Genomic DNA, 16,845 nt, shown 5'->3' on the forward strand with positions numbered 1-16,845 from the left:
AATGCATCTGTCCTCTATCTCATATTTTGATTCAAGCATTACCTGCAGTACTTATTTTGGTTTGTGTACTGTTTGTGATATGTTCTTTGCTGGTGATTTCAATGCCTTGGATTAATTGATATGAATATTTTGGTTTTTAGGGCCAAAACTTGATAGTGCATTCAGCTGTAATGGCCAGGGAACCTATCGACTCAGCAAAAAATGGCTTCGTCTTAATCAGCTGAGAGCTGTTCTCATCAAGCGATTTCACTACATCACAAGGAACTACAAAGGACTATTTTCTCAGATTATTCTTCCAGCATTGTTTGTATCTGTTGCTATGACAGTGGCTTTGTCTGCCCCAAAGGTCAAGGACCCTCCTCCTATTGAACTTAGTCCTTCACAGTATTTCAATGCCACTCAACCAAGAGGAAACTACATTCCCTACACAAACGAAAACCCGAGAGTTAGAAATTATTCCGACTCCTTGGATGCAGGTCCGTTAGGTTTGATGCAGACATTCCATCTGCCCTCCGGTGTGGGTGCCACATGTGTACTAAAATCTTCTCATGGTCACACTTTTGACTTTCCTAATCCCAGTAACATTACGGCCAGTAACAAACAGTTTGAGCTGCTGTACCGATACTATGAGAGGCAGTGTGGGAAAGTGTTTGTGTCTGGGATCCATGTACAGAGCTATGTGCCACGAGTACAGATCATAACCAATGAGGATAATAAAGACAACAATGAGACCAGTCCCTCACCAGGTAAAATGACACCCTTACAGAACCTTCTTATAATAATAGATGTTGGATACTACAGTCACAAGAACAGTTTTGTAAAAGAATTATTTCAACCAGCCTGGTTATATTAAATGGCAACTAATATAGGTATCACAATAGTCAATAAAGACACATTGATTGTATCATTTGACTGCATTTAATGTGTCATGTTGATTGTACTCCCAATGACATTGACTCAGTTATCATTGAGACTCTTTGATTGTGTACTCATTGACTCATTGATTGTGTGTACATTGACTCGTAGTTGATTTCGTCATTGACATTGTGTTCATTGATTGTGTCATTGACTCATTGATTGTCATTGACTCGTTGATCCATGTCATTTTGAACTCATTGATTTGTTCAGTTGACTCATTGTGATTGTGTCCATTGATGTATCATTGACTTGTTGAATTTGACTCATTGACTAGTGAGTCATTTGACTCTTTGATTGTGTCATTGACTCATTGATAGTGGTCATTGACTCATTGTTTGATTGTGTCATTGACTTCAGTTTGATTGTGGTCCATTGACTCTTGATTGTTCATTGAACTTTGATTGATTGAATCATTGACTACATTGATTGTGTCAGTCATTGACTCAAGTTGATGATTTGACTATTGATTGTGTCATTGATTGTGACATTGACTCATTGATTGTTTTCAATTGACTCATTGAGTGTGTCATTGACTCATTGATTATGTCATTAACTCATTGATAGTGTCACTTGACTCATTGATTGTATCATTTGACTCATTGATTGTGTCATTGACTCGTTGATTGTGGACATTGACTCATTGATTGTGTCATTGACTAGTTTGATTCTGTAATCATTGACTAGTTGATTGTGGACATTGACCTCATTGATTGTTTCATTGACTCATTGATTGTGTTCATTGACTCATTGATTGTTGTCATTGACTCATTGATTGTGTCATTGACTCATTGATTGTATCATTGACTCATTGATTGTGACATTGACTCATTGATTATGTCATTTACTCATTTATTGTTGTCCATTGTAGATTGTATTGCATTAGAGTCCATCAGAGGAGATTAAGTATTACCCGACCTGTCACTGTGCCAGAGATAAGTCTGGCTTTGTGTGCCCGGGATCCAGTACCTTTTCGCAGCCTCCCGAGTTCCAGGTGGTGACCAGAGATAAAGTACAGAATGTCACGGGGACCAACACAGAGAAGTTCCTCCTCAACACCCAGGACGCACTGTATAGATTACACAGGTACTGAACAATGTAGTAAAACATTTGTATAATGATTCTCTTGGTACTTCGGACATTTGGTCATTTTAAGCATGAATCATAGACAATACAGTTACTGACATATGTGTGACACACAATATTGCTCTTCCATCCTTTTTGAAGCCCCTCTTTCATATATAGAATCAATTTCTTGGAAGGCAATCTGCAAGATTTGAAAGGGTTTTGGTTGTTGATGAATAAATACAATTCTAGTTGATTTTTCTCTTCCTAGCATTTAATAGAACTACATATATATGGTAAAAGTGTCAGATCATTTTACCTTTAGCTTTCCACCTCTGACTCACAAGTACAATGTTATTTTGTAGATATGGAGCATTTTCCTTTGGTCTGGAGAGTAATGTTGTGCCAGAAGGGTTTGGAAAGTCTGCTCCGACCATGTTTAGGAAGTTTGCTGTGAGACGTGTAGCCAAGGCCTGGTACAACCATAAGGGCTACCACGCCATGCCTGTTTACCTGAACACCCTTAATAACGCTATACTCCGGGCCAACCTCCCAAAGTCAAAAGGTCACCCAGCAGCATATGGTGAGTAAATAACTCTTCATAAGTGTATAGTCAAAGGTAAACTAAAATTTTGATAGTTTGGTTTGATTAGTTTAACATCCTATTAACCGCGAGGGTCATTTAAGGATGTGCCATGTTAAGATGGTGGAAGAAAGCCCGAGTACCAGGAGAAAAACCACCGTCCAGTGATCAGTATCTGGCAAATGCCCCACATGGGATTCGAACTCGAGACACAGAGGTGACTAAGTATGGAAATTTGTGGGGACATCTTAACCATTCAGCTATCACTGCCCAAACTTTGATATTACACTCATGACTATATGTATACCAAAAACAGACTATGTACTTAAATTAGTGTATTTTCCTGTGAATGGAGAAAATGCATGTGGGGTTATGTTAATTAAGTTATTTTTGATATCTTTCATTCATCTTACAGGTATAACTGTGATCAACCATCCCCTAAATCAGACCAACAACAAACTCAACAAAGACTACATGTAAGTACATTTATCTAGGTATGTCACAGATGCTGAATCTAAGATACATTTCATGCTTCATTGATCTGTGAAAGTTATTTTTTGTAAGAATTTCAAATACCATAGGGACAAAATTGTGGCAAGTTTTGCTTAAAAATTAGAATGAGAAACTGGAATTTTATATTAATTGAAATTTTGCAATTTAGTGATGTTTATGAATTATATATACAATCTGTTTATATTATATTTATACATTTTCTATTTTTTGGTCAAATTTTGGCATTATCAATGTCCTGTAAAATCACAAAAAATATCCTCCCTTTAGAAAAGATCTAGATTTGGGTAAGCATACATGTATAATAATAGATCTTTGATTTACCTCTCAATTACATTAATAGTTAGATGTTTTGTTATTTTTCAGCCTGCAGGGGTCAGATGTTCTCATCTCCATCTTTATTATAGTTGCCATGTCGTTCGTGCCGGCCAGTTTTGTGGTGTTCCTGGTCTATGAGCGGTCCATTAAGGCCAAACATCTACAGTTTGTCAGTGGTATAGATACGGTCATGTACTGGCTCGGAAACTACCTCTGGGACATGGTAAATTATAGTAACAATGTAATCCATAATCTCATAGGTGAGGGTAATATCCCCAAACAATGATATAAAATTCAACTAACAGTTTACACAATTGAAATATCCCCACCCCCACATATTTGATATGGGATGTATGATACACTGTATACTCTCACAATATCTTTGAATGTAATCTCGCACAATGACGTGGGATGTGAAATAACAAAATCAATATTGGCTATATTGTCACACCTTTATTTTGGAACATATTCCTGCCTTACTGTTATGGTATTTATTGACTTTTATGGTATGTATTTGCTATCTCATCATGAACTGTGTATGTTACGCCTCTCTGTTACAGTGTAACTACACCATCCCAGCGTTCTGTATCATCATGATCCTACAAGTGTTCCATATCCCAGCCTACACCTCACCACAGAACATGCCGGCCGTCGTCTCCCTCTTCCTTCTGTATGGGTGAGTTAACCTGGATCTGTCTCTGATTTGTTGATACTAACTTACTTTTATTGTACTGAAGTCAGAAGTTTTTACATAAATTACATAAGGTTTGGGTTAGTGTATTAGATTTGTGTATTAAACATCCAGGTCATTTAAGGACATCCTCACAGGATGAACTCTCAATTGAAGCCAAATGTGAGGTCAGTTTTTAGGAGATGTTAGAGAAGAGAATCAAGCTAGGAAGAAAAAATAGATCTCATCCTAAATTAAGTCACCTTTTACGATCATGCCAACAGGCAACAGGAAAAATTGTATGTCTACCTGCATGGCGGTGATTTAAATTTGAATAAAGTCACCTCAAATTTAAGTCGGAGTTTATTGTTTTAAAAAAAATTAGAAAGTATGATCAACTAGTCCATATTGAATTATTCATGAAGATTATATAGGATGTCCATCAGTATAAGAGAACATGTAAACTAGGTGACAAATTAAAAGGAATAACAAAATGTTCCTCAAATGTCTATAATTATAATTTTTCTGTGAATGTTCATTACAGGTGGTCGATTACTCCGGTGATGTATCCAGCCTCGTTCCTGTTCAAGGAGCCAAGTACAGCCTACATCTGTCTCATCGTCATCAACCTCTTCACTGGTATCACCTGTATCGTCTGCAGCTTCCTTCTGGAAATCTTCTCATATGACAAGGTCAGTTCAAGGTCACTTTACAGTACCGGCATGCAACAAAAATTTTAAAATTTATGTATGAAAGTATTGCTGTCATCTGAACCAAATGATGTACATACAAATTCGAATCATGTTATGTTGTTGAAGTGAATTTCAAAAATGTTTTTGGTATAATGTATTTGTACATAAAAGGCTATTCACAGATATTTGAGCTTTGTTACTAATATTGTGATGTTTTGGGACCGTGATCAAATTTTATCAAAATTGGGTCTTAAAATTGAAATGTTTGTTCTGAAATATGTAATATTGACCATATTTTATGTAGACTTTGAGTTTGTACTAAATGGTTTTGTGGCCATGTTTCAGGACCTGAACAGAGTTCATCTGATCCTCAAAGATGTCTTCCTCATGTTCCCCAACTACTGTCTGGGGCGAGGACTAATGGACATCGCCTTTAACGAGTACAAAAACGAGTTCTTCTTCAAAACAGGTCAGTCATTACAAAATTCAAATCGTTCATGGAAATTTGAATTTTGGATACAAGTGTAGCGGGATTGGACTGGGTCGATCATCCGTGACCAGGTAGCTCACTCGGTAGAGCACTCGGCTAGTGTTCGGAGGGTCCCGGGTTCGAATCCATGTCTGGCCGCTACATTTGCTCCTCTCCTGTTACACATCAGTACACAATAACACCCTCTGATCTCCAAATTAAACCACTTATTTGTACTATGAATTATAAACCTTGTGAGAAGAAACAATTTATAATGCATTGTTGATTGATACCTTTTGACAGTTTAATTATTTTGTCTTTAATCATAACTACAGTAAAAATAGCATCTAATAAGTGCCATGAAAAGGTAAAAAGGTTATAAAAAAAAGTATTTCAGTAACAAACACGCTTGCAACAAAATAATGGTTATAACATTGTAATATTCATTCTCTGTAAAGATTCTTGTAAAATGTTTGTATTGTATGTATAATGAACATATATGTTTATAACGTTGTGATGTTGTTGGTCCTCATACGTTAATTATTACTTTGATTTAACTGTATAATATGTCATTAAAATAATATTTTCATCTGCTTCAGGACAATATGACCAGATCAAAAGTCCATTTACCTGGGAACTGACCTCGAGAAACCTTGTTGCCATGGCTATTGTTGGAGTCAGCTTCTTTCTTCTCACATTACTGTGTGAATTCAAATTTTTCATCAAAAGTAGACACAGGTGCGTTGTAAAACACAAACTGTTTTGAGTAGAATCTTCATTTATGGTAAGCTATGGTATAAATTATGCTATCATTAATCTTATACGCATGTCAAGTATCAATTATTAGTTATATAGTCAGTTGCAGACCTCTATTATTAGTTATATAGTCAGTTACTGACCCCCCTATAAAGGCATAGAGGGTCAATAAGATTTATAGGGGGTGAGGGCGTAGCCCGAGCCTCCTATACTTCTTACTGACCCTCTATGCCTTTATAGGGGGTCAGTAACTGACTATATAACGAATTTATCGCATCTAGGACCATTTATTTGTTTTATTAATTCTTTGTTTCCTTTTTGTTTGGTCAAGAATCTGAAATCAAACTTTAATCAAAACTGGCACGAATGATAACAAACAATTGCCACTTTTGAAATAATTGGCCTATGCTAAATATTTATCAATGTATTTCTTTCAAGAATTTTCAAATATACTGTATAAGGAACCTACAGAATAATAATAAATATTTCATAAATCAACAATAATTTCGACATTTCTATGTGCACAGTAAATTAGGCCTACCTCAATACGACAGCAGACCGTCTGTACCGTATATTGAAAGCATCACAAACAAGAGTGACACAAACATCCATCTAACATTTTAAGCACAATCTCCTTGATCATCTGTGCATTCTCGCTGAGATAATCACTTAAAAGTTATGCCGATAAATTGATTGTATAGTGAAGATTGGTCTTTAGGTACGAACACCTCCATTTGTTTATAATCACAGTCTAGTACACGCTTGAATTGTTACGTTTGACTTTCGCCGCGTCACCAACTTTCAAACTGGCGTAGGGGAAGCAACTCGTATTTAAAAAATGTATTTCATGTAATTTGAAGTATTAAAACGATTAAAGTTATTTTTACACAAAAATTAATAAGTTATAATAGTTTTACCAAAGAGGCCGCCATATTGCACCATAATAAAATTTACTGACCCCCTATATAAGTATAGGGGGGTGACGGCTCTCTGCCAATAATTTGGGGACATTTCTGTCCAAGGGCGATAAAAAGCCATAGAGGGTCAGTAAGATATATAGGGGACAAGGGCGTAGGGGGAAACAACTTGTATAGAAAAAATACATTTCACATTATTTGGAGTATTAGAATGATTTACCACTGGTAATTAACATAATTGTCTATATCTATAATCATAATGAAATGATATATTTTTGTATTTAGTTGAAGAGGCTGTGTTCTATTTCCACAAAGTCTCCATAAAGTTGAATTAATAACACCTAAAAAGTGTTTGGTAGTCACCACGTGACGGCTCTCCACCAATCATTTCCAATGTACAATAAAGTTTATCATACCATCAATTCTGGGTCATTTGATGTCTAGGTTGTAGTTAATTGCTAGGTACAGGCCATAGATCTGGTTAACATGAATTTTATTTGATTCAGACAAAGTCCCAGCTCACCATCCAGTTTATCAGATGAGGATGTGGATGTGGCTGCTGAGAGGAAACGACTGTTAAGGGGGAGTGGTCGCTATGACCTTATAAGGCTGGAGAACCTTACAAAGGTGAGTTATAATAAAAGAGATTAGTGTATTGAAAATTCAACCTGATATTCAGATAATACGGGTATACTTTGCTATTTTGAAAATGACAGACTATTGGCAAAATTATTCGATAATTGAAGCTAGATGAGTTTGAATAATTGTTTAGAAGTTTTGCAATAGTAAAGATAATAGTTTAGGTTATTGAAGTATGTAGCCAGTCTTAAATTTGAAATGATATTGCTTCTTGCTGTACTGACCATGTAATTGAATATGGCAATTACACTAAAATATGATATATATTGTATAATGTCTTGTCTTAATAAGATGTTTGAACAAATTTATCGATTCATTGGATCAGTAGAATGAGTAGATGACATGAGACGTAAGTCACTGTATTAATCTCCTTCAGGTTTATAAAACAAGGAAATTAGGGCGCCATCTAGCGGTGGACAGGTTATGTCTTGGAGTACCTTCAGGGGAGGTAAGTGTTGACGAAAGTAAGATTTGCATTAGTTCTAATGTCTGGGAACGTCTTGTGGAGACAGTTTGGCTTTCGGTCACTATGGTTTCAGACCAGTGTTGAGCCTTTATGAGGTACCTATAACTAGCTTGCATGATTTTCTGAGGGACTCTGGTATCTCTCCACTTCCAAAACAACTCACCCGGGTTCGAGTCCCGGTCTGGCCGCTACATTTTCTCCTCTCCTGTTACACTACATTAAATGGTCATACATGTACATATAATATAAAACATGAAAAAAAATGAGTCCCAAGTATGCAGTTTTCTTAACAGAAAGAATATTTCCTTTATGCCTGCATTAAAAATACACGTATTCAAATAAATCTATCTTTATTTCCAGTGTTTTGGGCTGTTGGGAGTGAATGGAGCCGGAAAAACAACAACATTTAAAATGTTGACTGGTGACATACAGCCAACGAGTGGGGATGCCTTTCTCAACAGGGACAGGTTTGTATTCAATATTCTTTGTAACTTGTAATTTGATTGGATGTTGAATATAGTCGCAGTAACAGGCATTTTGATTAATTGTAAAGAAAAAAAATTTACATTTGTACTTTTTGACAGTGTACTTAAAGACATGCTGTCAGTACAACAGAAGATCGGCTATTGTCCTCAGTTTGATGCCTTATTTGATGAGTTGACAGCGAGAGAACACATCCAGCTGTACGCAAAAGACTACGAGGAATTCCCCGAAGGAGGAAAAACAGGTAGGAAGATCCTATTATTGTATCACGGGTAAACAGGTAGGAAGATCTTATTATTGTATCACAGGTAAAACAGGTTGGGAAACCCTATTATTGTATCATTGGTAAAAGCAGGTAGGAAGATACCATTATTGAATCAAGAGGAATTTACCCGAAAATTAGAGTGCCATGCTAGATCATAAAGGGTTGTCCCTGATGTAGGGTTACTCACTTTTGTATTATACAATTAAGGTTCATTGCTCCTGCTGTAATGATAGTGAATGATAAAATGTTGTTTTGTGTTTATAGGTTGTAGAGTGGGCTCTAAACAAGTTAGGCCTGACACAATATGCTGATAAAACGTCTGGTACCTACAGCGGAGGCAACAAGAGGAAGCTCTCTACAGCTATCGCACTCATCGGCCATCCTCCAGTCATCTTCATGGTAAAGTTTAATATTTGTTCCTGTTATTATCCTTAAGTGAGAAAATTTGCTACAGAAATTCAGTTTTATTTAAAATGGTAACATTTGAGTTTTAGATCTAGTTTACTGTGTAAGCAATTTTACATTAGCAGACATGGAGCCATGTTATACAGACAATCCAGATGTCACTTATATCTGTTAGGTAAGAAACACAAGGTCATTAACACAAGGTTATGCTTATTATTTGAATCAAGAGAAAAGTAAAAAGTTGACCAGACAAACGTTAATTTAGTGTGATGTGTATCTCTAATTCAGGATGAGCCCACCACTGGTATGGATCCCCATTCCCGTCGGTTCCTCTGGGATCTCATCCTCAGCCTGGTACGAGATGGACGAAGCATAATCCTTACTTCTCACAGGTAAAAACAAGTACATGTAAACATAATCCTTACTTCTCACAGGTAAAAAACAAGTACATGTAAACATAATCCTTACTTCTCACAGGTAAAAACAAGTACATGTAAACATAATCCTTACTTCTCACAGGTAAAAACAAGTACATGTAAATATAATCCTTACTTCTCACAGGTAAAAACAAGTACATGTAAACATAATCCTTACTTCTCATAGGTAAAAACAAGTACATGTTAACATAATCCTTACTTCTCACAGTAAAAACAAGTACATGTAAACATAATCCTTACTTCTCACAGGTAAAAACAAGTACATGTAAAACATAATCCTTACTTCTCACAGGTAAAAAACAAGTACATGTTAAACATAATCCTTACTTCTCACAGGTAAAAACAAGTACATGTTAACATAATCCTTACTTCTCACAGGTAAAAACAAGTACATGTAAACATAATCCTTACTTCTCACAGGTAAAAACAATTACATGTAAACATAATCCTTACTTCTCACAGGTAAAAACAATTACATGTAAACATAATCCTTACTTCTCACAGGTAAAAACAATTACATGTTAACATAATCCTTACTTCTCACAGGTAAAAACAATTATATGTAACATAATCCTTACTTCTCACAGGTAAAAACAAGTACATGTAAACATTAATCCTTACTTCTCACAGGTAAAAACAAGTACATGTAAACATAATCCTTACTTCTCACAGGTAAAAACAAGTACATGTAAACATAATCCTTACTTCTCACAGGTAAAAACAAGTACATGTAAACATAATCCTTACTTCTCACAGGTAAAAACAAGTACATGTAAACATAATCCTTACTTCTCACAGGTAAAAACAAGTACATGTAAACATAATCCTTACTTCTCACAGGTAAAAACAAGTACATGTAAACATAATCCTTACTTCTCACAGGTAAAAACAATTACATGTTAAACATAATCCTTACTTCTCACAGGTAAAAACAAGTACATGTAAACATAATCCTTACTTCTCACAGGTAAAAACAAGTACATGTAAACATAATCCTTACTTCTCACAGGTAAAAACAAGTACATGTAAAACATAATCCTTACTTCTCACAGGTAAAAACAAGTACATGTTAACATAATCCTTACTTCTCACAGGTAAAAACAAGTACATGTAAACATAATCCTTACTTCTCACAGGTAAAAACAAGTACATGTAAACATAATCCTTACTTCTCACAGGTAAAAAACAAGTACATGTAAACATAATCCTTACTTCTCACAGGTAAAAAACAAGTACATGTAAACATAATCCTTACTTCTCACAGGTAAAAACAAGTTACATGTAAACATAATCCTTACTTCTCACAGGTAAAAACAAGTAATGTAAACATAATCCTTACTTCTCACAGTAAAAACAAGTACATGTAAACATAATCCTTACTTCTCACAGGTAAAAACAAGTACATGTAAACATAATCCTTACTTCTCACAGGTAAAAACAAGTACATGTAAACATAATCCTTACTTCTCACAGTAAAAAACAAGTACATGTAACATAATCCTTACTTCTCACAGGTAAAAACAATTACATGTAAACATAATCCTTACTTCTCACAGGTAAAAACAAGTACATGTAAACATAATCCTTACTTCTCACAGGTAAAAACAAGTACATGTAAACATAATCCTTACTTCTCACAGGTAAAAACACAGTACATGTAAACATAATCCTTACTTCTCACAGGTAAAAACAAGTACATGTTAACATAATCCTTACTTCTCACAGGTAAAAACAAGTACATGTAAACATAATCCTTACTTCTCACAGGTAAAAACAAGTACATGGTAAACATAATCCTTACTTCTCACAGGTAAAAACAAGTACATGTAAACATAATCCTTACTTCTCTCAGGTAAAAACAAGTAATGTAAACATAATCCTTACTTCTCACAGGTAAAAACAAGTACATGTAAAACATAATCCTTACTTCTCACAGGTAAAAACAAGTACATGTAAACATAATCCTTACTTCTCACAGGTAAAAACAAGTACATGTAAAACATAATCCTTACTTCTCACAGGTAAAAACAAGTACATGTAACATAATCCTTACTTCTCACAGGTAAAAACAAGTACATGTAAACATAATCCTTACTTCTCACAGGTAAAAACAAGTACATGTAAACATAATCCTTACTTCTCACAGGTAAAAACAAGTACATGTAAACATAATCCTTACTTCTCACAGGTAAAAACTCACAGGTAAAATCCTTACTTCTCACAGGTAAAAACAATTACATGTAAACATAATCCTTACTTCTCACAGGTAAAAACAAGTACATGTAAACATAATCCTTACTTCTCACAGGTAAAAACAAGTACATGTAAACATAATCCTTACTTCTCACAGGTAAAAACAAGTACATGTAAACATAATCCTTACTTCTCACAGGTAAAAACAAGTACATGTAAACATAATCCTTACTTCTCACAGGTAAAAACAAGTACATGTAAACATAATCCTTAACAGGTAAAAACAAGTACATGTAAACATAATCCTTACTTCTCACAGGTAAAAACAAGTACATGTAAACATAATCCTTACTTCTCACAGGTAAAAAACAAGTACATGTAAATATAATCCTTACTTCTCACAGGTAAAAACAAGTACATGTAAACATAATCCTTACTTCTCACAGGTAAAAAACAAGTACATGTAAACATAATCCTTACTTCTCACAGGTAAAAACAAGTACATGTAAACATAATCCTTACTTCTCACAGGTAAAAACAAGTACATGTTAACATAATCCTTACTTCTCACAGGTAAAAACAAGTACATGTTAACATAATCCTTACTTCTCACAGGTAAAAACAAGTACATGTAAACATAATCCTTACTTCTCACAGGTAAAAAACAAGTACATGTAAACATAATCCTTACTTCTCACAGGTAAAAAACAATTACATGTTAACATAATCCTTACTTCTCACAGGTAAAAACAAGTACATGTAAACATAATCCTTACTTCTCACAGGTAAAAACAATTACATGTTAACATAATCCTTACTTCTCACAGGTAAAAACAAGTACATGTAAACATAATCCTTACTTCTCACAGGTAAAAACAATTACATGTTAACATAATCCTTACTTCTCACAGGTAAAAACAAGTACATGTAAACATAATCCTTACTTCTCACAGGTAAAAACAATTACATGTTAACATAATCCTTACTTCTCACAGGTAAAAACAAGTACATGTAAACATAATCCTTACTTCTCACAGGTAAAAACAATTACATGTTAACATAATCCTTACTTCTCACAGGTAAAAAACAAGTACATGTAAACATAATCCTTACTTCTCACAGGTAAAAACAATTACATGTTAACATAATCCTTACTTCTCACAGGTAAAAACAAGTACATGTAAACATAATCCTTACTTCTCACAGGTAAAAACAATTACATGTTAACATAATCCTCACTTCTCACAGGTAAAAAACAAGTACATGTAAACATAATCCTTACTTCTCACAGGTAAAAACAATTACATGTTAACATAATCCTTACTTCTCACAGGTAAAAACAAGTACATGTAAACATAATCCTTACTTCTCACAGGTAAAAACAATTACATGTTAACATAATCCTTACTTCTCACAGGTAAAAACAAGTACATGTAAACATAATCCTTACTTCTCACAGGTAAAAACAATTACATGTTAACATAATCCTTACTTCTCACAGGTAAAAACAAGTACATGTAAACATAATCCTTACTTCTCACAGGTAAAAACAAGTACATGTAAACATAATCCTTACTTCTCACAGGTAAAAACAAGTACATGTAAACATAATCCTTACTTCTCACAGGTAAAAACAAGTACATGTAAACATAATCCTTACTTCTCACAGGTAAAAACAAGTACATGTAAACATAATCCTTACTTCTCACAGGTAAAAACAAGTACATGTTAACATAATCCTTACTTCTCACAGGTAAAAACAAGTACATGTAAACATAATCCTTACTTCTCACAGGTAAAAACAAGTACATGTAAACATAATCCTTACTTCTCACAGGTAAAAACAAGTACATGTAAACATAATCCTTACTTCTCACAGGTAAAAACAAGTACATGTTAACATAATCCTTACTTCTCACAGGTAAAAACAAGTACATGTAAACATAATCCTTACTTCTCACAGGTAAAAACAAGTACATGTAAACATAATCCTTACTTCTCACAGGTAAAAACAAGTACATGTAAACATAATCCTTACTTCTCACAGGTAAAAACAAGTACATGTAAACATAATCCTTACTTCTCACAGGTAAAAACAAGTACATGTAAACATAATCCTTACTTCTCACAGGTAAAAACAAGTACATGTAAACATAATCCTTACTTCTCACAGGTAAAAACAAGTACATGTAAACATAATCCTTACTTCTCACAGGTAAAAACAAGTACATGTAAACATAATCCTTACTTCTCACAGGTAAAAACAAGTACATGTAAACATAATCCTTACTTCTCACAGGTAAAAACAAGTACATGTAAACATAATCCTTACTTCTCACAGGTAAAAACAAGTACATGTTAACATAATCCTTACTTCTCACAGGTAAAAACAATTACATGTTAACATAATTCTTACTTCTCACAGGTAAAAACAAGTACATGTAAACATAATCCTTACTTCTCATGTAAACATAATCCTTACTTCTCACAGGTAAAAACAAGTACATGTAAATATAATCCTTACTTCTCACAGGTAAAAACAAGTACATGTAAACATAATCCTTACTTCTCACAGGTAAAAACAAGTACATGTAAACATAATTCTTACTTCTTATTACATGTTAATATAACATAAATTTTAGTGATGAAGCATCATCCTTACAAAGGTAAAAACAAGTACCAGGTACATGTAAAATATAGAGCACATGCTTTTATAGCAAAGCAATGTAATTTGTCCCTCTTTCTATGCTAAGATTTTCGTGTTCCTTGTCAGTTAACTTAAGGACTACAAATGAGCATTATGTTTTTACAGAATTTGTTCAGGTATAACTTTTTATGTATGGTTTGCTTGAAATTTTGTTTACATTACAGTTTAAACATGTTGATAACAAACATGCATGGCTATACCATTGTAATGGTCATTCCTTGTCATGGTTCCTATATGATGTCTGTAATATCTACATATTTTATAATTTATGCATATAACAAAGTGGTTTTGTTGGTCCCCAAAGGTTTGTTATTCCGTATTTGCATGTTAAAGAGTTATCTGCCCTTGTGAGTAGGTATTGATTGTGATGTAATGTGTTTGTGTAACGTCATACTTTTCAAAGGAAACAATGTGAGTGTCGCTCATGAAATAATGACGCCGAAATGGATACCTACCTGAAAGGGAGGCAACTCTGTCATATGCAAAGACAGAATAACCATGTTTTACCTTATATTATAACACAAACCTAACCGTTGATAATGATTTGTGTTAACAGTATGGAGGAGTGTGAAGTCCTATGCTCCAGACTGGCCATCATGGTGAACGGTCAGTTTAAATGTCTGGGCAGTGCACAACACTTAAAAAACAGATATGGAGATGGTTATACATTCAGTATCCGACTAAAAGGACCAGACTTTGATCGCTCCAGTGAAACAGCTCAGAGATTTGTAGACAGAAATTTCCCTGGGGCTTTATTAAAGGTAAAAGTTTCTATAATCCTAGGTTTCTGTATGATATATACTTATATGTCTTATAGTGATATATAAAATTAAACAAGGACCACTACATTTCAGAAACAAAAACTTTGTTGATTAATATGATAACAATCTATATTGATGGCCTAAGATAAATTTAACATCGCAGCCTTGTGGCCAAGTTTGCTATCCTGTCAATTATAATTGAAATATTTCTTATTCTATGACCAAGTTACTTACTAAAATTTCCACATTCCAGGAGCACCACTATAATCTACTACAGTATGAGTTACGAAGTCAGGGTGTTTCATTGGCTCAACTGTTTAACAAATTAGAGGAAGCTCAGAAGGATCTCGATATAGAGGATTATTCTGTCAGCCAGAATACACTGGACAATGTGAGTATATCATGGAAAGTAACTGTAAAAAATACTTCTCTTGTTGTTCACATATGTTACAGGTTATCAGATATATAATATGATATTTTGTATGAGCTGTGGTGCCAAAACTTTGCCATATATAAGTTTCATACACTGCTGACAAATAGTATTTTTTCTGACTTTTGATAACTTTTGATAATATTTATAAAGGACTGTGATCTATACATACTCATTTATTTGTTGCAGGTATTCATAAACTTTGTAAAGAAACAGGTGGAGATTGTGGAGGAAAACAGCCATCTGAGCAATGAGGATGACGATGATTGTCCAATGATCTCATTGGACGGACGTGATCAAGGACTGGGAATAGATTCTGATGAAGAGGATCCAACTTTTAGGATAAACGAGTCAGGTGTAAGTTGGAGTATTCCATTAAACAATCAATACTGCAGTTTCTGTACATGTATAAGTAACTTGCATCCGATTGGATATTACTGCAGTTCCTGTACATGTATAAGTATCTTGTATCCGATTGGATAATACTGCAATTTCTATACATGTATAAGTAACTTGCATCCAATTGGATAATACTGCAGTTTCTGTACATGTATAAGTAACTTGCATTTGATTGGATAATACTGCAGTTACTGTACATGTATAAGTAACTTGCATCCAATTGGATAATACTGCAGTTTCTGTACATGTATAAGTAACTTGCATCCAATTGGATAATACTGCAGTTTCTGTACATGTATAAGTAACTTGCATCGGATTGGATAATACTGCAGTTACTGTACATGTATAAGTAACTTGCATCCGATTGGATATTACGACAGTTTCTGTGCATGTATAAGTAACTTGCATCCAGTTGGATAATACTGCAGTTTCTGTACATGTATAAGTAACTTGCATTTGATCGGATAATACTGCAGTTACTGTACATGTATAAGTAACTTGCATCGGATTGGATAATACTGCAGTTACTGTACATGTATAAGTAACTTGCATCGGATTGGATAATGCTGCAGTTTCTGTACATGTATAAGTAACTTGCATCCAATTGGATAATACTGCAGTTTCTGTACATGTATAAGTAACTTGCATCCAATTGGATAATACTGCAGTTACTGTACATGTATAAGTAACTTGCATCCAATTGGATAATACTGCAGTTTCTGTACATGTATAAGTAACTTGCATCCAATTGGATAATACTGCAGT

The 16,845-nt window shown here is 34.3% G+C and overlaps 1 protein-coding gene across 1 annotated transcript in view; it reads left to right on the forward strand.

Moving 5' to 3' along the window:
- LOC138322290 (ATP-binding cassette sub-family A member 2-like) overlaps positions 1–16,845 on the forward strand; it is an 82,039-nt gene that overhangs the window by 58,987 nt on the left and 6,207 nt on the right. The window contains 21 exon segments of the mRNA XM_069266328.1: positions 141–746; positions 1,027–1,100; positions 1,802–2,001; positions 2,346–2,563; positions 2,979–3,039; positions 3,440–3,614; positions 3,952–4,067; positions 4,606–4,753; positions 5,099–5,222; positions 5,822–5,960; positions 7,402–7,522; positions 7,911–7,982; positions 8,361–8,467; positions 8,585–8,690; positions 8,693–8,708; positions 8,711–8,727; positions 9,013–9,147; positions 9,442–9,545; positions 15,047–15,251; positions 15,505–15,642; positions 15,871–16,038. Of these exon segments, the coding sequence (XP_069122429.1) occupies positions 141–746; positions 1,027–1,100; positions 1,802–2,001; positions 2,346–2,563; positions 2,979–3,039; positions 3,440–3,614; positions 3,952–4,067; positions 4,606–4,753; positions 5,099–5,222; positions 5,822–5,960; positions 7,402–7,522; positions 7,911–7,982; positions 8,361–8,467; positions 8,585–8,690; positions 8,693–8,708; positions 8,711–8,727; positions 9,013–9,147; positions 9,442–9,545; positions 15,047–15,251; positions 15,505–15,642; positions 15,871–16,038 (3,050 nt within the window).

The sequence above is a fragment of the Argopecten irradians genome, chromosome 4 (genome assembly GCF_041381155.1).
Source record: "Argopecten irradians isolate NY chromosome 4, Ai_NY, whole genome shotgun sequence".
NCBI lineage: Eukaryota > Metazoa > Mollusca > Bivalvia > Pectinida > Pectinidae > Argopecten > Argopecten irradians.